At 48.2% G+C, this 22,901-nt stretch overlaps 1 protein-coding gene across 1 annotated transcript in view; it reads right to left on the bottom strand.

The window, feature by feature from the left end:
• C8B (complement C8 beta chain) overlaps positions 1-22,675 on the bottom strand; it is a 37,807-nt gene extending 15,132 nt beyond the window's left edge. The window contains exons 1-7 of the mRNA XM_045802235.2: positions 22,508-22,675; positions 15,839-15,995; positions 12,302-12,443; positions 10,176-10,317; positions 7,431-7,563; positions 5,167-5,364; positions 1,038-1,278 (exon numbers count right to left, since the gene is read on the bottom strand). Coding sequence (XP_045658191.1) covers positions 1,038-1,278; positions 5,167-5,364; positions 7,431-7,563; positions 10,176-10,317; positions 12,302-12,443; positions 15,839-15,995; positions 22,508-22,599 — 1,105 coding nt within the window. The 5' untranslated portion in view covers positions 22,600-22,675. The remainder of the gene's footprint in view (positions 1-1,037; positions 1,279-5,166; positions 5,365-7,430; positions 7,564-10,175; positions 10,318-12,301; positions 12,444-15,838; positions 15,996-22,507) is intronic.
• Between the last annotated feature and the right edge of the window lie 226 nt (positions 22,676-22,901).

Below are 22,901 nucleotides of genomic sequence, written 5' to 3' on the forward strand. Positions count from 1 at the left end.
ATTTATTTGATGACAGAGTCCCTCTGCAGGAAGTGGTTTGAGGAAATATAAAAAGCGCTTTTGAAACTAGTGAGATGGAGGAAGCTCTCCTCGACCTTAGTGAGACTGAGGCCACACTGGCTTAAAATTCACATCCATCATATACCATGTGTCCTCCTGCAAGTACAATGGACTTATAATCAAGCCCTGGCTCTGCCACTGTGAACGGTGTGACCCAGGGCAGGTCACCTTGCAAGTGCCACACTGGAGGAAAGAACAGGGGATTGGGAAGCAGGAGTCACACCTTAGGCCTGCCATTGGTCGAGAGTCCTGTAATTACAGTGTAGGGAGAAGAGAGTGTGGGGGGGGGAATGGGAGGTGAATATTAGTTGGGAGGCTACTGTAATAATCTGTGACCTCGTACTTAAAATGTGGTTTAGGGATCCGCAGCATGGACATCATGTCAAAGCTTGTCTGAAATGCAGAATCCTGAGTTTCACCTCAAACTTACTGATGGGACTTGCTAATCGACTAGAAGGAAAGAAATAGAGTCCAGGTTGACTCCTAGGTTTTTGGCTTGAGCCAGTGGTTGGATGGTGAAACCATTCTGAGATGTGTGTGGCTATGGAAGACACAAATTTGGGAAAGAAAAGTGAAAGCTGACTTTCGGGGCGTGTAAGGTGGGGCTGGAGGTTGGACATCCCAATGGTGATGTCAAGGAGCCATTTGGACATAAGCTCTTGGGTGTGGGGAAGGTAGCCAGGGTGGAAAAAGACATGGGAATTTCTCCACATGTTGGGGGCATTTAAAGCCATGAGCTTGGGGGCTGTTGTCTAGAGACAGTAGTTGTAGAAAACAGGGATGGGTGGAGGGGGACCCACATTAACAGGTTACAGACAGGGGAGATCTGCAAGTGAGACTGTAGCCAGGGAGGGAGACAGGCACTAGGAGCAGAGCCTATAACTCTTCTCCTACCAACTAAGAGAAGCCTCTCCCCACCACCTCACAGAGCTCACGTGGGCCCCGGCGGGAAAGCCACGGTCCCCTGGGCTGTTTACCTGCTCTCTCCATGGCCTCCTTGTTCATGACGAGCGTGTATTCGTAAACGCCCCCCAGCACAGCCTCTGTGATGTAGTGGGTCCCGAAATCACGGAAGAGATCTCTGTACTCCCCGTAACTGTACTCCAGGGGCAGCTGCTTGACTCTCTGAAGGAACTCGTAATGGAGCATGAGGCTTCTGGGTTTCAGCTTGTAACGTGCTACTTCAAGGTCAGACCGCGCGTGTAGCAGTGTGCTTTTCTAAATGAAATACCCACATGGGAAAACCAGACCTTTAAAGTTAGGAATCTGGAACGAGAAGATGAACTTTACAAATACCACCCGACGTTCTTGGCCTGGGGTCATCACTCTTATGATTCCTTGAGGATACTTGAGGGAAGACGGGCCTCCTTGACAAGCTTTCATTTCTCATAAATATTCCAATGTCCTTTCAGCTTGGGAGAACTTGCTCTTAGCTCACCTCCTCAGAGCGGCAAAGCAGGAAAGAGAAGGGTGGGTAGCCAGAGGCAGACGTGGCAGGGGGCAGCAGGTGCACCCGGGGCCGCTCTGGCGGGGTACGGGGCCTGCCTGCCTGCTAAGGCAGCCTCTTTGTTTATGCTTTTCAAATTCTGAAGGAAGGCCACTCAAGAGTGAGTCAAAGTGGTGCTTTAGGAAGGCGACACATTGTAGTGTACGACAAGTCAGCAAACTACAGCCTGCACCCGAATAAGGTTCCTGGTGTTATAAATGGGGTCTTACTGGAATGCAGCCATGGCCTGTCGTTCAGGCACTCTCCATAGCTGCTGTCGCCCACGACGGCAGAGCACAGTCGCTGTGACAGAGACCCTAGGGCCCTACAAAGCCTACAATATTTACTATCTGACCCTTTACAGATAATGTTTGGGGACCCCTAGTGCGGGGGCCAGACTAAAAGAGGGTGACGCTAGGTGAACTGCAAGCATCCAGGAGACACTAGTATAATCCGAGGCGAGAGGCTCCTATGCTGGCGTGTAGGCGGAGGAAAAGGTAAGAGCGTGGGTAATGTCCACGAGGCACTTTCTGCACCAATCTTAAAACTTACAGCCAGTTTGACCTATCAGTTCTAGAAGGCCATGCCAGCTCCCATGGTGCCAACTGCCCGGGCTTCTCATTGCTCCCTGCCTTACGCTCACCTCGTTCTAGTCCTGTCCAACAGACTCACGACTCTCCCTTCTTCCTCACCCTTCCAAGCAAAGCAGTGCTCTGTTCGTGATTTTTCTAAATATCGTACATTTCCTCTCTTGCTTGGATGCTGATAAAAGCCTTCCCACTGATCTCCCTCCTTTCTCTAGCCTGCCTTCACTGTTCCAGTCAGAGCTGACTTCTTAAAACTCTGAGAGTCTTACACACATGCCTTGTCTCATTGTGCTTCCCTGTGTGTTTTCTATAAATCGAAGGTTTGTGGCAAGCTGTATCAAGAAAGGCTATTGGCACCGTTGCCCAACAGCACTGGCTCACTCCGTATCTCTGTGTCCCACGCTGGTAATTCTTGTAATATTTCAACACTTTCTTCTTATTATTTTTGTTATGGTCATCAGTGACGATGACTTGCTGAAAGCTCAGACAATGGTTAGCATTTTTAGCAGAATTTTTAATTAAGGTATGTCCACTGTTACTTTAGACATAATGCTATTGCACACTTAAGAGACTGCAGTATAGTGTAATCGTAACTTGTGTGTGCACTGGGAAACTGCAAAATTCACTAACTCACTTTATTGTGACATTCACATCATTGCAGTGGTTCGGAACCAAGCCTGCAGTGTCTCCGAGGCACGCCTGTGTTATAATGGCCCTCTGGGCTTCAAACAAAGCCCTGCATTGGCCCTCTACTGTCTCCAGAATAAACTCCGTTCCCTTCCTGTGAACATAAGAACTCACACTCTGTCCCCTGGTGGTGAGGTGGTCCTCCCCATACCTTCCTATTTCCCGCCACCCACACCACACATCAGCATCAATCCAACTTCTCACGGTTCCCCGAATCTGCCTTTCTCTTCATAACACAATTTTGCACATGCTGTTCCTCCTGCCTTAAATGCTCTTCCCTCCCTTTTCTGCCTGAGGCACATCTACTTATATTTTAAACCCCTGCTTAGCTGCTGCTGTCTATGTGACACCATCCCTGAATTTCCCAGACACTCGCTCCATTCTCTGGGACAGCACTGCACTTTGCTTCTATTGCCTTTAGAGCACATACCATGCTGTATTCCAGCTGATACAAAAAACTCAGCATTATCTGCATACACATTGTCCTCTCCTCCTAGACTGTGAGCGTGAAGGCAAGAGGCAGGCTGTATTTGTCTCTAGACCCCAAGTCTACTACAGCGCCCAGAACACCGTAAGCGCGCTATAACCGGCTATTTGAATCAGGGAGGTGGAGGTGGGATGGGGGTGGGGAACAGGAGAAAGGGAAGGAGTAAATGGATGGCACCCTTTGTTTGCTCTCCAACAAAGTACGTTCCTTCTCATGAGTCCCACCCCTCGTCACTATATTTCAGTCTTAAGCACCTACTAAGTGCCATCCTAAGTCTGAAGATGAAAGAAACAGCCTGTGCCCCCAAGTGGCTCAGAGCCTAGAAGATAAGGAAAAACACACAAAGACTGTAACATTCCCGCTAACGTTTACTACTCATTCTCTGCTGGTCGGTATTTCAGCAGCAGAGACCTTTCTGAGCCCCTCACCACTTTTTCCTCATATGAATCATTATAGGTGACTTGATCTCCTCCATGTTCCACTCAGAGCAATTTTCAAACACCTCGCACTCATGCTGAAAATGGCCAGGGACTAGAGAATAAAATGCACCTCCTCGCTCAGGAATTTGAGGTTCCTCAAGGCTGCCTGTCACCTGCTTCTCCAACATCATATCCCATTACTTCCCAGTCCAATTACTCCTCTTCCACCAACTCACGGGCTTTGACCTTCATCTCACGGGCAAGGGGGGGGCAGGTGACATGATTAGATTAGTATCGTAGAAACGTCTTTCCGGCAGCACTTAAGTCTGAAGGGGCAAGTCGGGAGACAGGAGACCCCTCGGGGGGCCAAGCAACAGATGCCAGGGTCCGGGCTACTTAAGATAAAATCAAAGTTAGATTAAGAAATACTGGAGAGTGACCCTGAAGGATTTGGTGGCCAAATAATGTGGAAAGGAAGAGAAGAGAGAGAGCGCAAAATATGATTCTGAAATGTTTCACCTGGAAAAGCAGAAGGAAACAAATGCTATTTAACGCGGAAAACTGGGGAGAAAGAGCTTGCTCTGAAGTGTCCGTGAGGCATTCAGGTAATGATGCCCATAAGAGGGTGCCATGCAGGTCAGAGCATAGCAGAAGGTCGAAGCAGTCACAAAGGTGCGTGGCTTGCCCTGGTGGCGGTGGGGCAGTGGGGACAGAAGAGGTCACCCGGCATGGTTGACGGATAAGAAGAGAAGATGGCCACAAATTAAATAAAGAGCTTTTGGGGGGATTAGAATCCAGAAGGGGAAGCGATGAGGAGCAGCAAACACGCAGGAGGAGCAGGCCTGTGATGGGGTGGTCGACCCCACCCAAGGTCCCACGAAGTCGGAGAAGAAGAGGTCTTGGGTGACATTCTGGAGGGGAACTTCAGCTGAATGTTTAGGATGGGAAGTTAAATGGCTGGGGGCTGAAACGCCTCCAGAGATGATTTGGTCTGGAAAAGCTACGATCTCAAGCATAATGAAAACCAGGGGAGGGGTGCCTGGGTGGCTCGCTCATTTAAGCTCAGGTCACAATCTCACGTGGGGCTCCACGCCCAGTGGGGAGTCTGCTGCCCCTCTCCCTCTGCCCCTCTGTGCTCTCTCTCTCAAATAAGGAAATCTTTTTAAAAAAATCTTAAAAAAAAAAAAAGAAAACTATGGGATAAAGCTCATTAGAAAGTGTGAGATCATAAATACAGAAGAAGAAAACTAACTGTGTACCACTGCCTGGCCTTTCTAAAAAGTAAGTCCATGTAAGACCGTGCTGGTTTTTGTGAGATTTTTCAGGACAACAGAGATATAACTGGTTGCTAGGCCTGGTAGTAATGGGGCGCACAGACACATCTGGGCATGAAAATTCAAATGGATACACAGAAACCAAAGACCAGCAAAGGGTACTTACAGTGTGGGAGAATCGTTTGGTTCTGCTAATAAAGTGTTTGCCATTACCACTTGCCGTGTTGAAACCAAGTTCAAATATTCCAGGTATTTTAAAACCAAAGCCGAAACTAGACATGCTTGCTCTTGTCTCTGTGACGTTATGTTCGAAATCTGAGTACGATTCATACTCTGTCAGTGCAAATTCGTATTTGCCTTGGGTCTAGAGGAGGAAAAAAGAAAATGTTTCGAATTTCATTTGACTCACATCAGTTCCACACAAGTCAACAGATATCCACTGTATTTGTACGGTGCGTAGGGCTCTCGGCTAGAGGCTCTGGATACAGGAACCTCAGGGCCGACTGTGTTCCCCAGCCCCTCAGCTCCCAATCCAGGAGGACAGACAGACTACGGGCAAAACTCAGAGGTGGGGACTTGACTTGGATTCAACTGGGGACTCGGGGACTCGGCTTAGGCAAAGGCGCATAAGCGGAAAAGAACACAATGTATCCTACAACGTGCAGGGATTCCAGTGTGGTCGGCCCAGAAGATGCAACAGTGAGGGGAAGGGACAGGCACTGTGAGGCAGTGTGCTGGCATCCAAATGTTGGGGTGTCGGCGTTACTGGCTCTGAAATTTGGACTCAATCCAAAGATGAGCCAAGATGGACGTAGCCGAGCCTCTAGGAGATCATTTGGGGATAGCACAGGGATTGGACCGGAAGGGATGAATCTGGGGTCAGAGAGACAGGCCAGTGAGGGGGCTCTTAGGCGAGAGCAGCTGACCGCTGACCAGGTCTGGTCAAAGCTGGTGCAGTGGGGATGAAGTGACACAGAGGGGAAGTGCCTTCCAGAGGACTGAGAAAAGCCGTTTGCTCAAAAATCAGTGCTCATTGTTCTGTGCACAGGGGAGCTGCCAAAGATACTGCCTTGATGGCCTTGGAGGGACCCGTCCCCAGTGGTCTCCACCCCCACACGTCGGCTTCTGGTTGCCTGCAGGTCGCACAGCACTCAGCTGCTGAGGAAGGGAGCAGAGGGATTCCCAGTGTGGCCTGAGGTGGAATGTGTTTTCCAGTCGAGCAACCTTGGATGGCCAACTTGACTTCGTATGCCTCAGTTTCTTCCTGTGTCCCACAGAGACGATGGCTGTTCCTCTCACTGGGCTTGTTCTGAGGACTGAGTCCACATAGAGAAAACACGTACAGTGCCCGACACGGCCCTCAGAAAGCACTGGCTCTGCAGAGGGGAGACTTACGACATGTGTCTTGCTGGGTCGGGGCTATTTCAGCCGGGACGATAAATGGCTGCTCTGGGATCCTCCCCTGAAAGGAGAGCCCATAGGGGTGGCCGTGGGCCTGGTGGGGCAGGCTGTGCTTGTCCATGTCTCTTTTCTGGCCCATAAGGATGTGTGGGGAGAAGAGGAGAGGGAGGAGGAGGAAGTAGTAACCCAACCCTCAGGAGGACATAATTTTAAAAGTAGAAACTCTCCTCAACTACTCCCTCGTACGCAGTCCAGCCCGCTCATCTGACAGACGAGGAAGCTGGGGCCCAGCGTGGGGAAGGACCTCAGCCTAAAGTAAGACTGGGACGTGGGCAGAGCCAGGCCCGGACCCCACGTCCTTCCCTTGGATCTCGTGCGTGTGCGCGCGCAGTCAGAGCCTGTCCCACACCCCACGCTCCGTGAGCTTTGCTTGGAAGTTGGCATGTTCGTAGGAACACGGGCTCACACGGTGGAGCATGTGACGACGAAAAAGCTTAGCAGAACGCCTGGCTCTGGTAGGCGGGGACTTGGCAGTTACCACAGGAAAGCGGTTTACGTCCTGAGGACGCCGTCCCCTCCCATGGAGCCACGTGCTTCCTGTCTGTGTTCCGCATTGACACGTGGTCTCACTAATCCTCTCCCACTGAAAGGCTGGGAAACTGAGGCTTAGAGCACCCAGGCTGACTCAGACGCTGTGCTGCAGAGCCCCCCCCCCCCCCCCCCGTCTGTGGGACTCCAAGTCCGTGGCTCTACTTCTGTCTTCCAAGGAGGCTCTGATGCCATCGCTCGTCTAGTTCTGCTAATACAATCCTCGCTGTGACGGCCCGTGGCACGCCAGCCCCGCCACTCTGTCCTGAGGATGGAACTGTCCACTTTACACATAAAGAATGGAAGCTCAAAGAGAAAGAGTGATGCGTCCACGCTCCCCCAGCTCGCAGGCCCCAGGGCCGGGCCTCGGCTCCAGGCTGGCTGGCTCCTTAGTGTGTGCTCCCCCCATTGCCCTGCAGGGGCTTCCTGGCTGGCACATACCTGTGGGTCGTAGCTGTCCACATTGTAGGGCTTCCTAAATCTCGTGTTGAGTATGTAATGGGGGGAGCATCCACCGGCGTAATACTTGTGATCGAGTACCGGGCCCTCAAACCTGTTGGTGAACAGATTTATCCTGCAGGGAAGGCATGGAAAGGGGGGAGAGGTTAGGGCCTCCTGTTTAGGTCATCTTCACTGGCAGACCCTAATGAGGGAAACCCAAACTCCCTGGTACAGCATTCAAGGTCCTCAGTATCTGGTCCAAACCAGCTTTCTGGCTTCATCTGTGGCCCTTCCAGATCATGATCACATACCTTAGTCCCAGCCATTGGGACATGTTTGTTTGTCCTCCAATCTGCTCTGCTCCTTCTCTATTGCAGAAGTGCTGTTCCTTGTGCCCAGAATGCCCTTCCAGCCACTCACTGTTTTATCTCTTCCTTGCCTTTCAAGATTGAGCTCTGTTGTTGCCTCATGGGAAGCCTTGACCAACACTTGTGGGGCTAAACTAGAGGTCTTCCTAAGACCCCATGCTTGCCCCCTCAAGCAGTTATCAGTCTGTCCTTGTACAGTTACCTTATGAGAAAGAGGTAAGGACAGGGACTCTGGGGCCAGACGCCTGGGCTCAAATCCCTGTTTTGCCATTTCCTAGTAATGTGACCTCAGGCAAACCAGCTAACCTCTCTGTACCTTGGTCTCCTCATCTGTAAAATGGGCACAAGGACAATTTCTGCTTCATGCTGTTGTGAGGATTGCATATGCCCATGTTTGTTAAGTGTTCAAACACTGCTCGGTCTGTGATTAATCTTTGATATTATTTGTGTCTTTTGTCCCTTGACACTGAATTTGCCCTTGAGGGTGGAGGTTTCCTCCTGAAATTCTGTACGATTGCCATCACAAGACACCGCACAATCATCCTTTACTGAGGCGCTAACTAGAAACAGACACAGCAGTGGGTGACGCTACGTACGGATCACCCTATAGAGTCCCAGCCTGGGGCAGCAGGTATCATTGCGTCTGTTTCGAGGGGACGGAAATCGAGTCTGTAGCCTTGTTTCCCACTGCCTCCTACAGCAGGCCTCCATTCCCGACCAGCTCTCACTACTACTGAAAGCTCTGTCTTCCCTCAGCTTCTGTGCGCTGGCCACGGTTCCGGTCCTAACAGAATTGTCTTAGGTGCTCTTTCCTGTGACAGAGTTTCATGCCTCGCAATAATGTCTATACGTTTATTTTATTTAACCAGTAGAATGTGGTGCTTACTTTGTGGAGGGAGCCGTCGTAATCAACGGACACATATTGTTTCCTCATAAGGATTAACCCTTAAGAGGTAGTGATTATGATGATGCCCATTTTACAGAGGAGGGAAGTAAGGCACAGAGGGTAAGGGACCTGCCCAAGGCCTCACTGCCAGGCCGCATCCTTCCCTCCACGCAAGCTGCCTCCCACTTGTCTGCTACAATCGCATTAGCTTATTTGATCCTCACAGAACCTGAGAGGAGGGTATTAATGGCTTCCTTCTACAGAAGACAAAACCGAAGCCCCACGAGGTCCTCACCTGAGGTCCCACGGCCAGTGAGCTGTCGTTCTGTCCCCTCCTACATGCTCCGGGCTGGCTCTACTGCCAGTGGAATGTCCACTCCATCACCCTCTGTCATGTGACCCCTAGGAACTCTCCCAACTTTTCCAGGCCGCGATTTCCTTATTGAGGAGGTGGGGATTATAATAACCAGCTTATAAGGTGGTCCTGAGAGCAGGTCTTTCCCGTAGGAGGAGTCTCTCTCTCTCTAATGACAACCTCTAAGCAGCGAGATGGGATTTTTGTTTAGGAAGGAAGTGAATTCCACTCCGGGTGATGTCTTCCCCACACTGATCCTATACGATGGTTTCTAGTGCGTGTGAGCGGAGGCTCTCACTCTTCCTCCTGGGGGCTAAGGAGCTGCAGGATGTGGCAGGTACAGCAAACACCAGGCTGGTTTGCTCCCATCTGACCTTGCCCCTCTGATCTCTCCAGAGGACTGATCAACTCAGAGGTCCGCAGAAGCTTGAAACAGACTGACCACAGACCCATCTCAGAAATCCATTTCTTCACCACCTCCCTAGGAGCCTAACCGCTGGGCCAGACCCTGTGCTGGGCCTCGAGATACGGACACAGAGAAGACCTCCCCTGCAAGTTGTCAGGGCACCTGGATGACACAGTCAGTTGAGTGTCTGACTCTTAGTTTTGGCTCAGGTCATGATCTCAAGGTTGTAAGATCGGACCCCATATTGGGCTCCACACAGAGTCCGCTTAAGATTCTCTCTCCCCTTCTCCACGGCATGTGCTCTCTCTCTCTAAAGTAAATAAATACATCTTAGAAAAAAAAAAAACATACAAAATGCCCCCCCACAAGTCGTCAATAGGATTCAGAGGTAATGCTTAGAAAGCACCTAACACAGTCACATAGCGGGTGTTCAATAAACGTTCACCCCCAGCCCTGGCGTGAAGCCGGTATGGTCTCCGTGCACAGCTCCGTCCCTAATGCTCCTAACCCAGCCCTCCGTGTGGCCTCTACCTGTCCCCGGGACGGGCTCCTGGAGCTCCCTGGAGCCTTCTTCAGAGAGCAGCTACAAGCACCCACTTTCTGTACAATCTCTTTTCAGAAAGGAAGAAAGGAGCAGCAACTCTGTTAATATCAGCTCCCTTCCTCTCCTCCAGACTTAACATTTAATTTCATACCTTCCCATCTACACAATGGGAGAATAGTGACTTACCCACTGGCCAGACGGCCAATTGCCCAGTATTGGTCCATTTCATGCTGACATTTTTTGTAAATCCTCTTACAGTTTGCTTCATCGGACTGGTCTCCACAGTCATTGTCCCCGTTGCAGAGAAGTCTGCGGTTTACGCACCTCCCTGGAAGGAGAAAGGGTGTTACCCAGAGTCACGTGGCTGCCAAGAGGGGAACGAACATAGTGTGAGCACCTACTGTGTGCCAGACATTTTGCTGGGCCTTTAAGGCCATTTTGATTAGTCATCGTGTATCAGGGTGGGTCAGTAATGGCATTAACAGTTTATTCCCCCAAAGAAGCCAGTGTTGCATTTCTGAATGCACTTGGAGGGGAGATTATTAAGGGTGGGGAAAGGGAAAGTGTCTTCATGGCTGGGATCGAAGTGGCCAGACAGGAGAGAAGTCTAGACTTCTTTCCCTGAGGCTGGCGAGGGGAGGTGGGTTTGGTGGGTCCTGCAAGTAGTGCTAGCTGTGTGACCTTCCACAGGTTACCTGACCTCCCTGCCTCAATTTGCTCATCTGTAAAATGGGGAGGTCATCATACCCAGGGTTCTTGGGGGTTTCAATGAATAAATGGAACAGTAGGGGCTCATGGTAAGTGCTAGATAAGTGTTACTGCTCTTATTAGTGTTTTGGTGGGCCAAATGCACAAGGCTGGTAATATCTGCAGCAGGACTGGAAACTGTAACTTTCTAACCACAAATTCTTCCCAATAAACAGCACTGCCCTCAACACCATAGCCATTTAGATTATTTTTAAACTCTAAAAATATTTGGACCCTATGTTCAAAATATTAGAACTCTATGTTCAGCACTTTGTTTCCTTTAAATGCTTCCCCCGCCGCCGACTTGACCCCCTCTCTTACTTGTATATTCATGGGAGATAAAGCCTGTAAGACAGGTGACCCTCTTTCCTTAGATGTGTCTGACCATTTTTAACCAATGTTAAAAGCAGAAGAATATCAATCTGGTCTTCAAATGTTTCTTACAAGGCACTTAAACTGAAGTCTGCCTGAATAACCATTATGGCTTTGGTCAGAATCATGGAACACTGGCCATAATGAGTCCATGGACACACTGTAAAAGTCTTTCGGATTTATTACATAGAATTCTGCATTTGCAATAAGCCCTGGAAATGGCTCTAAAAATCTCTAAGTCTTTCTTGAAAAATCCCAAAGCACAGTCCATGTGGGTGCAGTGAATGTAGAGAGTTGCAAACTCCCATCTAGATAATTTGGGTCAAAATACTTATATTTTTGCTGGAGACTTGGAGAAACAGCGAGGCGTAGGTTTGCTTAAATTCACGAGATGGACAAGTTGGAAAGACAAGTGTTTACTTAGTTCTGCAGCACACGATTATTCATTTGCATATGCTCCTTCCTTCCCTCCTTCCATCCATCTGTCCTTTTTCTCCTTCTTTCCGTTAATCCAAATTTTTTACTGACTATATCACACATTAGGGGCCATGCTGTACTTGGTTATGAAGAAATGCAAAAGTCAAGAACTACCTCTGTAAAAACTGTGCAGAGATAAATGATCTAACCACCCTAGGTAACTGCTGTAGGTTCTCCGCACTGTACTGAGCCCCAGCCTCTGAGAGAGCCAGCAGGGCTCACAGTCTGCAGAGAGCGTTCACACCCATTGTGCCACTTGATGCCGAGAGCATGCTTAGAAGGCATTAACATCGCTTCCAATTTTCTGTTGAGAGGACCAACACGCAGAAAGGTTAAGTGACTTCTCCTAGGTCACAAAGTCAAAAGTAGCCTCGACTCAGGATTACCGATTCCAGCACACGTACTTTTGGTGTCCTTCATGTCAGCGAATGGAATTCGCATTCCCCAGTTTCTAATCAAGCTCTTCTACTTACCTGCTGTCTGATCTTGGGCAAGTAACTACCCCAAGTCCCAAGTTCCTAATTCATTAAATGGAGATAATATGAATACCTATTTTATAGGGCTGTTTTTGTGAAATACATGTAAAGAGAGATCAAGGAGGACAAGGAGGCCTCCCGGCCTGACACGTGACCCTGACCTTGAGCACTAGGTAATGGCCATTTCCCCCATCATCGGGTGTCATCACCTCATCTGCTAGATTTCCCCTCCCTTTATACCTGTCTGTGCACACACAAAGCCTTCACATCGCACTTGACTTCTGCATGGTCTGCTGGTAACACAGTCTTCAACTTCCTTGTCAGAGAAGTTACATGGTTCCCCGTAGAACTGAGAGGGCCGGAGCAAGTAGGCGTGTCTGTACTATGGCAGAGGAGAGCAAGGTGAACCAAGGGCAGAGCCGCAGGGACCTCAGCAACTGAGGGTACACTCAAGGGTCCATGTTGCAATTGGCTGTTTGCTTGACTGTTTCAAATAGACCGTGAGCTGAGGGCAGAGACCTTGCCTTTGCTTCTGCATCTGCAGGGATCCATGCAGATTTGCTGAATGTGAGAAAAGCCTGGGCTTCAGAGTCAAAAGGTAAGTAGACTAATGTAACCAGTTCAATGACAAAAAACCACAATCTCTCAGCTTGATTACTCCAATGGGTGGTTTCAAGTATTCTTATTTATTCGGTATCTTATAAATGAAAAAGCAGGTGCACCTGACTCTGAATCTTTGTAGTTATGTGATATTGGCAAGTTACTCCACCTCTGTGATCTCAATTTGTTCACGTACAAAATAGGGGTCATGAATTACCTAAATGTATAGTGATGGAGTTTCAATTACATATACGATTTCCATATGACATCTCATTACGTTGTCTGGTACCTAGTTTGGCACACAAATTCTTGTACTTATTTTTCTTTATTATTATTAATAATTTTTAGCAGTCAACATTTCTCTAACTTCCTGTTTGTTTATTCTAAAATACTTAATTTCCAGGGGCGCCTGGGTGGCTCAGTCATTAAGCGTCTGCCTTCGGCTCAGGGCGTGATCCTAGAGTCCTGGGATTGAGCCCTGCATTGGGCTCCCTGCTCCGCTGGGAGCCTGCTTCTTCCTCTCCCACTCCCCCTGCCTGTGTTCCCGCTCTCACTGGCTGTCTCTCTCTCTGTCAAATAAATAAATAAAATCTTTAAAAAAAAATGAAAAAAATAAAATAATTTCCAGAACATTAATTGAGCCACCCAATGTTGAAAAAGATAGGTGTTTATGCTTGCCCTTTTTTTAAAACTGAAGTATAGTTGACGATGTTACTCATTGGTGCATAGGTGTATAACATAGTGATTCCACAACGCTGTACATTACGTTCTGCTCAGCACAAGTGTAGCTATCATCAGTCACCGTACAACACTATTACAATACCATTTACTATATTCCCTGTGCTCTACCTTTCATTCCCATGACTCATTCATCCCATAACTGCTTATCTGTTTGTTTTTAATCATAGTCCTGCCCTCTAGCCTGCCCTCAAGGAGGTCATCGCAGATGGTGACTGTAAGTGATAGTGACGGTAAGCACCAGGCAGTGAGAACACGGTGTGATGGCCACCGTGATTGAGGAAGGACGGCGTGCTCTGTAAGGTGACAGGGGCATCCCTGGTACAAACTCAGGAGACGGTGAAGTCACAACTAAGCTGAGACCCAAAAGATGAGTAGAGATGTCAGGCAAACAGGAAGAGGTGGTATGAGGAGGGTAGAGAAGAGGAATCCGGGCAGAGAAAATTGCTATACCAAACCTGAGAGACTAGAGTGTGCCTGGTTCCAGAAAACAAGAAGAAATTCATCATGGCTGGAGAGGAGAGTACAAGAGGGCAGATGGCCAGAGCTGGAGGGAGATATGGCCAGGGGGCAGGAAATGCAGGGCCTTCCAAGCCTCGGTTAGGTTAGATTTAGTATTCTACGATGAGACAATGAGAAACAATTTTGGGGGAAAATGTTCAGAGTTGGTGACTTCCAAATCTTGGTTGTAGGCCGAGGGTTTGGTGCAACAAAGAACACAAGCCAGGAGAGCAGTCCTTTGACGAACGCCCTGTTCGCCAGCCACAGCTGTGAAATCCGCCCTCCACCACCCAGCAAAATACAGACAACCATTCACCCACGCTCCTTTGCATTTCCAGAGGGTCTTTCCTGCTGGAAGGCAGAGGCTGGCAGGACAGAGATGAAATCTGTAAAGAAGACTGCTAGAAGACCAGCCCCAGGCACCAAAGACAAAATGGGTTTGAGGAGTGTGGAAATGATGGAAGAGAGACATCTCGAAACTCTGGTTGAAAGGTTTTGATAAACCTGCAGCCAGTGACCCCGCAAAGGGCGATCACATCCTCTGAGGACAAGTGCACAGCGAACTCCGAGTGAAGAGCTCTGGCTGGCTGGCTCATGCTGAGTCGTCCTGGTTTATGGTGCAGATGAAGCAATTCTACAGATAATTGGATCGATGTTGATAACTTCAGCAGTAAAGCTCACTTGGGAACTGAAGGATCCTGCGTGGCTCTCCACAAAGATCCAGTTAACTGTGTAAATATCCTGGGCCCACTTTTACAGCCTCGTTCGGGTCTTAGCCCATGGCTGCGCTGATGTCCCGAGGAGCTGGGGAAATGGCAGCTGTTCTCTTTTCTCTGACACGTCTGCTCTGCTCAGCGCTGAGATCCTGGACCAGCCCTCTTAGGACAAGGGAACCTGAAGGACAAATACTGCAGAGTCCATGTGTTTTTTGTTTTGTTTTGTTTTGTTTTGTTTTGTTTTGTTTTGTGGGAGCACACTAGACAAGAAGCCAGAAGCCTGAGTGCAGGGCCTGTGACTTGCTACCAGGTGCACCCGATACAGCACCGGCTCGGAGTCTCTGTTTACCCACCTGCCTCATGGAAAGTGTCACGGCAGTCTTCCCTTCCTTACAGAGGTGTCAGAAAATACCATGAGATCAAACAACACAGATTTATGGAGCACCTATTACGTGCTCGAGATTGGACTACACTGAAGATATGGAATTGAATAAACCTTCAACAGCTTACCATTTCATGGAAAGGTAAATAATTAAGGAAAAGTAAATGACCGAAAGAATAGAGAGCTATTATGGCTCACAGAAGGTTGCCCACCTAACTGTGCAGAGGGCTGAGAAGTCAAGGAAGGGCTCAAAAGAGGTGGTTTATAAGCAGTTTCAAATCCTGAGTAGCTGTTGGCCAGTGATGAAAGTGGGAAAGGTCACTCCAGCCTGAGAAAACAGCATGAATAAAGGCAAAGAAAGAATAAGAAATGGTCGGAGAGAGACAGGTGTTCTGTGTGCTGGAGTGGGGCATATTTTATGGAGACATTGGCCAGGTCTGTATCATGGGGGCTCTGAATGTCGTGAGTCTGGATTTGAGTCTAAGGGCCATGTGTGGACTTCGAATGGTTTCAAGCTGGAAAAAGACAGGCCAGACATGCATTTTTGAAGCTCCCCTGGGTGCACCACGAGGATGGACTGAAAGAGCAAAGTTGGAGGCAGGAAGTCTGATTAGGAAGCTGTTAACATGAGCAAGGAGAGATACGCTAGGAAAATAACTGGAAGATTGAAGAAAGGATCTACTACTTGGCAGCACAGAGGAACAGAATTCACTAATTAAATAAACCAACATTTATCGAGGTCCTACTATGTGCCAGGCACTGTCAGCACAACCTCAACCAATCTTACTGAGGGTTAGGGCTTCTGGAAGCTTAGAGCTCTCCCAAGGCCAGCGTACTTACCCTTTTCTTCTGACAGGGATCACAGGTGGTCCAGGAGGACCAGCTGGACAGTTCACAATCAATAGGCATCAGTGTGACACCCACACTCCGCGTCTGTCTGCTCTTGGCAAGGCTCTCATTGACTGCGTTCGACTCAAGAGAGTGTGGCCTTTCACCTCTAAAGGGTCATCATGGGAGAACAGAGTCAAGCGTCAGAAGAGAATTAAGTATACATACAACCACCCACCTACCCATTCAATTAATATATATTTGCTCAATTGTGTGAGGCTATTTATCATTCACGTATAGGTTAATGCATCCACCAAAGTTATTGAACACCCATAAGTGGCTTACATTTTGGCTAGCTATGGTCAAAAGAGCATTGAACTCAGAGCAAATACAGTCCATCAGCAGCTGGGGGATCCTGGTCTGCTTTTTCCACCTGTGTGAATTTCACTTTTCTCATCTATATAATGGGAGAATCACACCTGTATCACAAGGTTATTTCTAGGATTAACTAAGAAAGTACACATAAAAACACTTTATAAACTCTAAACTGCTGTAAATATGCAGGGAATACAACCACAGCTGGATATCGGACTTTAAGCAATTCCCCCCTCACTGTGGGCCTCTGTGTTATGCCCTGGGAATGGAGACTTTGGACTAGATGTTTTGTTTTGTTTTGTTTTGAGAGAGAGAGAGAGAGGAAGGGGAGGGGCAGAGGGAAAGAGAGAGAGAGAGAGAGAGAGAGAGAGAGAGAGAGAGAGAGAGAGAGAGAATCTTAAGCAGGCTCTATGCCCAGCACAGAGCCTGATGGCAGGCTTAATCTCAGAACTCCGAGATCATGACCTGAGCCAAAATCAAGATTTGGGTGCTTAACCGACTGAGCCACCCAGACGCCCCTGGACTTGATGGTCTATAAGGCACCCTCTCAAGTTAAGAGTCCATGAAACATTTGCTGAGAACCAACAACATTCAGGGTACTGTGCTACAGGGGACACAGGGAAATACAGAACATAGGTTCTGCCTTCTGGAAGTTCACCGTTTGTCTTAGGATAGGAAAAGAGAAACATGTCTCATGTCTAGCAATTTGGGACTTTATCCAGTAGGCAAGGTTTTGAAGTACACAGGCTCCATGGCCAGAGCTGTGCTTTGGGGGCCATAGTGTGGAGACTGGGCAGGGGTGGGAAGTGCCTGGATGTAGGACATGCAGGTAGGAGGCTTGTGCAGTAGCACCGCGGAGTGATGTGAACTTGAACTCTGGCAGTGTCTAGGGGAGAGCACATGGAGAGGACAGGTACATGAGGCACTGCTCAGGTAGAATGGATAGAAAGTAAGAGGAAAGGGTTAGAGGGGAAGGGGTTCGGGCTGATGCTTGTTCCCAGTTAGAGTGTGTGCATGAGGGGGGAACACCGGCATAAAAGAGCTTGTTGGGGAAGATGCAGTTGGGACATGCTGAGTTCCAGGTGCTCAAGGAACACCTACGTAGAGTATTCAGTCACGAGTTCCCATGTGGGTTGCATACTGAGAAGAGAGATATTCACCAGGGATACAGATCTGATCATGCAAAGCTATGGCAGATGTATTGTAATACTGTTCTTGAGAGGAGGGGCAGGCCAGAGATAAGTCCTCGGGGGAACATCAGCACCACCAGCAGACCAAGAAAGACCAGTGCCCTGCCAGTCCCGAGCACAGGCAGCACAGAGCAGTGAGTGGGGGTGTCGGTGAGGCCAGGGTGTGGGGGAGGGAGGCAGATAGTGTCACATCTGCAGAGCAGTCAAGCGACATGAGACCTGAAATAGGTCTAGAAAGTAAGGCAACACTTTTTGTTGAGTTCCTGGCACTCAGTGGGACTTTCAGTAAAAGGGTGAATAAATGACCATGTCACTGAATCTGTCTAGGCCTGCCGTTTCCCCATGCATAACATGTTGGGGGTATTATGATTTTACTTTTCTTCCACCGGAAGGGGCATATAACACTGTACGATCCCTTATAATCTGTGTTCCCTTTCAAGGCACAAGAGATGAGATAGAAAACAGATTTGCTGAGCACCCAGGACATGTCAAGCCCTGTGGGAGGTGTTTTACCCATGCCAGAGTCCTCACAGCAATGTGGGAAGACACTGCCACTTGGACAGAGGAGGGAAATGCCCCAGAGTCACAGAGCTGGCATGCGGTGGTCTTGGGGTCTGAGCTGAGGTCTGTTCGACTCTAGAGCCTCTGTATTTCCCCACGCCGCCTGCAAGTGAACCAGGCCAGCACCCACTCCACTGGTGCCTTCCTTCTCTATGCAAAGTTTCTTTCATCCCTGTGTCCAAGATTGAGTCATTAGGGAGCGCATCACATAGTTTCCACTGACTCAAATACATAGTACATCACTCCAGACAAGGTCATTAACAATACATTCTCACTTGGCAAAAGTCCTAAAAAGAGGATAATATTAACTACAGTGAAATCCATCTCCACAACTGCCCCAGAGACCAGCAAAAATCAATTGCCTAGTAAAGTTGGATCTTTAGCGAAAGGTCAAAGACTCTCCTGGAAACCACAGGTGGATACTTTAAAATGGTTACTTGAGGCAGGATGCCGCACACCAGTGGGGGGGCTCAGAATGTGCTCTTATCTACTAATTTGCCCACGTTTGACAAAACAATATTGTCTGCGATTCGGCTTCTGCTAAGTATATATTTGACAGCTCGGCAGGGTATCCTCTTCCTGTTCCAACTCAGAAGCAGTTACATTGTGTTTTCAGCAACTATCAACCTGATTCTGGGCCGCGGTTGAGACTGAGTGGGTAAGTAATGCATGCACAGACACTATTAAGAGTTACGATTATTTTCCTCTCTAAGATTTGAAAGCCTGTTAATAGGCAGGATGATCGTTTACAGAAGGAACTTGGTTAAAAAGTGGTTATAGCCACCAGATCTCTCATTTTTGCACCCCATTTTCATTATGGAGGTGGCAATGTAATGAAGTAATCAGCTGAATAAATAGTATGTTTGTAAATTACATCAGTTAAGATGTGTGTGGTTTATTAGTACTGCAAAATGCAAATCTGAAAGAAAGGCTGGCATTAAGTTGCATCTGTAAATTCCAGCCTCTGTGTTTGGATACAGCACATTTCTTTCACGCCTATGGATTTTTACAGAAACAAACCAGATGAACCTTTTGATCAGCTGAATTGACTCTGTCATTCAAAATGTATGTTTTTAATGTTGAAAACTTAAAACACGACCAGAGAAGTACAGAAAGTAAAAAAAAAAAAACACTCATATACAACCCAGGATTGCCAATTATTAGCATTTTGGTATATTACCTTCAAGTCTTCTTTCTTTCTTTCTTTTTTTGAGAGAAAGAGAGAGCATGAGTGGACGAGAGGCACAGTGAGAGGAGAAAGAGAATCTCAAGCTGGCTCCGTGTTGAGCGCAGAGCCCTGATGCAGGGCTCCGTCTCACGACCCTGAGATCATGACCTGAGCCGAAATCAAGAGTCAGACACTTAACCGACAGAGCAAACCAGGTGCCCCTAGTCTTTTTTTTTTTAATAAAAAAATAACCCTACACATTTCACATCTGCATGTGAGACCAGCCTCAGCTCCACTTCCTTCTCCTTTTCAGAGGGAACTATTGTCAGGAATTTACATGTATCCCTTGATCCATTAAATATTTTTACATATATATACATATGCGCAACACAGAGCACTGCTTTTGTGTGCTTTACTCATCCTATGCATACGCTTGTGCAAGTTGCTTTTGGCAGTCAACACTCTATGTCTGAGCCCAATGCTTGTGGATTCATAAAGAGATCTAGTTCATTTCTTTTACCTAGGTGTTCCATCAAAGGACATACATTGCATTCGATTGATTCTTTTTCTTTTTGAAGGAATTTACATTTGCCGAGTGTTTTGCAATTGCAAATAATGCTACAATAAACACCCTTCTACAAGCCCCTGGAACATATCCCTCTCCATTAGAGGGGGGATGCTCCTTTGCTCTAAGTGTATGGAACGCTACAGCCAACATCAGGACATATTTCACAGGGTCCCTGTCTCCCAGTCTCTTTCTACCAGGAGTCTCTGCTCAAAATAAAGATGGATCCATCGAGTAATGAGGGATTAGGTCGGCAGTAAATTGCAAGCCATCAGCTTATACAGATGGGGTGTATCAATATACTTTGGCTTTCTGTAGAAATGCCCTGACACAACAACTTTCTTGTCACACCCAATTTGTTAGGCAGCCACATCCCCTCTGCAGCTAGCACCCTTCCTCTTTGCTAGCAGGGGCAGCTTCTGGGTGGCAGGTTTTCAATTTCTCCTCTCTCTGTCAGTGGCGGTTGTAGGCATGAAATTTAAAGCAACATCTCAAGGTAACAAATGGGTGGCCCAGAGATAGACAAACAGCACGGGGGCCCAGCAAGCCAGATACACAATGCAGCCGGAGAGGGAACGATGCACCTGAGAGCAGGCTGGTGAGGGTACACAGGAGCTCTGGAACTGGAAAAAACATGGATTTGAATCCATATTCTGTTCCAGATGAAGTGAGTAGCCTTGTGAGTTCCATTGTCTCTCAATCTTAGTTTCCCTCTCTGTAAAACCGTAAACAATAGCACTTACCTCAAATAGCTGTGAGGGATTAGAGCTAATGTATCTAAGTGCCTGGCCCAGAGGGGCAATAAATAAATAACCGGTCTTACTGCAATGTGATGATTCCATCGGACTTGATCATAAGAAGAATAAAGACAAAAACCCTTCTCAGCTAACAGGAGGGGGGGCTCAGCTTCTCCTATTCTAGAACTGAAGACTATTCGACCACTTCAAGCATGGAATTCAAATCCATGCTGTGTTCAGGACTGCCCGGCAGAAATCATGGGGAGAGGCGGGAACGCCCAACCTGAATCCGGGAGTGGCATTGACACTGATGAAACAGGAGTGAATCTTCTTCTCTTTGAGAATCATTTTGCTGTTCTTCATAGCGTGAAGAAGAGGTTAATATCCATCTCCGGACATGGCTGGTGGATTAAACAAGGCACTCTACTTACCCACTCCTACCACCACATCCTCTGTCAGAATGAACTTTCTAATGTATAAATATGCTGGTGTTGCTCCTTGGCTTAGAACCCTCCAATGACTCCCTATTGTCTAGAAGGTACGGTTGAAGCTCCTTGGATGGCACCCTACTGCTCTCCCACTCCACCCTGCTCCGACCCTGCTTACTCCCACTCGACCCTGTCTTTGGTAGTACCCACACTGGCCTGTGCTCAAGGCCTCCTGAAACAGACTTGATGCTTCAGGAACACACCAGGTTTCTCCTACTTCTAGGCCGTTGTCCATGTGCTTCCTCTGCCTGGAACACGCTCCACCCCCTTGGCCATGTGGCAAACACCTATTCGTATATAAATATTCAGACACTATCTCTTCTCGAAGCCTTTCCAGACCCCCTGCATGCCCAGTAGGGCTGGTCACTCCCCCTCTCGGTTCCCACCTGTCCCTGTATCATCTCTTGCAACAGGACATATGGCGTGTGCTCACATGTTGGCTCTTTCTCCATGAGAACACGAACTCTGTGTCCGACTCGCCTCCATCCTCAGAGCCTGACAAGGAGCCTTGTGCAGGGGTCACTGTTGTGGGTAGGGTTGCTACGAGCCCCTTGCACCCTCCATTCCAGACGCATTTCCTTGGGTCTTTATTCCTTCCCTGCGTATACATAGTGCGTGCACATAAGGGAGGCCTTGGCAGCTTGGTCTTTCTTGGGGCCACGCTGAGATTCTTGATAATCATAATAGCTATTATTTGTAAGTGCCCAATGGGCGGTGAACAGTCGCCGTCCTGGTCTTAGGGGCGGTGCCCGATGGCAGCTGAGTGCTCAGCAGAGCTGAGACCAAGGCGCGTGTCCAACGGGTACTGGTGCTCTGCACACGAAGTGGGAGCTGAGCTCGGGCAGCATTTACGGGACGAACAACAGGAATGGCACTAACAGTCCTTCTTCCCAGAGGGCTGCTCACGCGGCGGCCTGGGGTACCTGCGCACTTCTGCATTCATGCTTGGGGGGGTCATGCACGGGGAGGATCCCCCCATTGCCGGGTCCTGGCACTTCTTTTACTGCAGCCCAAGTTTGAGCTTCCACTCAAATATTCCCTTTAGCCTGTTTTATATCCTATTAACAATACAAAACTGATGAAATTAATCATTTAGCGTTCATCTGCTGGGAATATACCGAGTGTGCGTGTGTGTGTGTGTGTGAGAGAGAGAGAGAGAGAGAGAGCTAGCCAGCGAGTGAGCAAGAGCACCTGAGAACCCAAAGAATTTGGGTTGATGAGCAGGTAGAGTGGGTCCCTCTCATAAACGAAAATCACTGACATGAATTGGTTCTTTTTTCCATACATAACAAACCTTTTGCATAAAGAATCACACCAGGCCTTTGTTCAGAACACAGAACAAGTATCCTATTCTTCTCAGTGTGACAAAATACATTTAAACATGTCAGTTTCTTCTGGGAACTTTTGTTGAAGTCAGATGCTTGGTTCCACAATAATTTGAAGAGAGTTGTTGATATTATTTTATCAAATGCATGCAAATTGCTTCAAGAGATGTTCCTTATTCAATAGGCACACGACAAAGAGGCGGTCAGCATTATGTGGCTTTATACTCGCTGTCACATTATTGATTGGGGAATCATTTGTAACCGTCACTTACCTGGAGCCAGGCACGCCGAGAGAACCTAGAGCAGCACAGAGAAGAATCAGCTCTGCCGGGGCCCCCCAAGCCCGCAGCCCAGATGTCTTCATTTTCAGTGTGTGACGGAGCTTCTGCTGGGACTCCTGGGGCCATGAAAGGTCTGCACAGGGAGCACGCCGGCAGCTTCTGTCCCCATAGAGCAAACAGTTCAGCAAAGTAAACAGAAAGCCAGCAGTGACCGGAAACCCCTTAGACTTTGCACGGACGGAAACTTACCTATGACTCTGGACACCAGGGAGAACAATGGAAAACTCTATGGGTAGGGGCAGCCGGGAGGACAGGCTGTAAATGAGGACTAGGGGCTTGAGGTCCAGAAAGGATTCAAATCCTTTCTCTGCCACTTGCTCACTTT

Source organism: Ursus americanus, chromosome 12 (genome assembly GCF_024610735.1).
Source record: "Ursus americanus isolate L20-20 chromosome 12, mUrsAme1.1.p, whole genome shotgun sequence".
In the NCBI taxonomy this organism is placed as follows: domain Eukaryota; kingdom Metazoa; phylum Chordata; class Mammalia; order Carnivora; family Ursidae; genus Ursus; species Ursus americanus.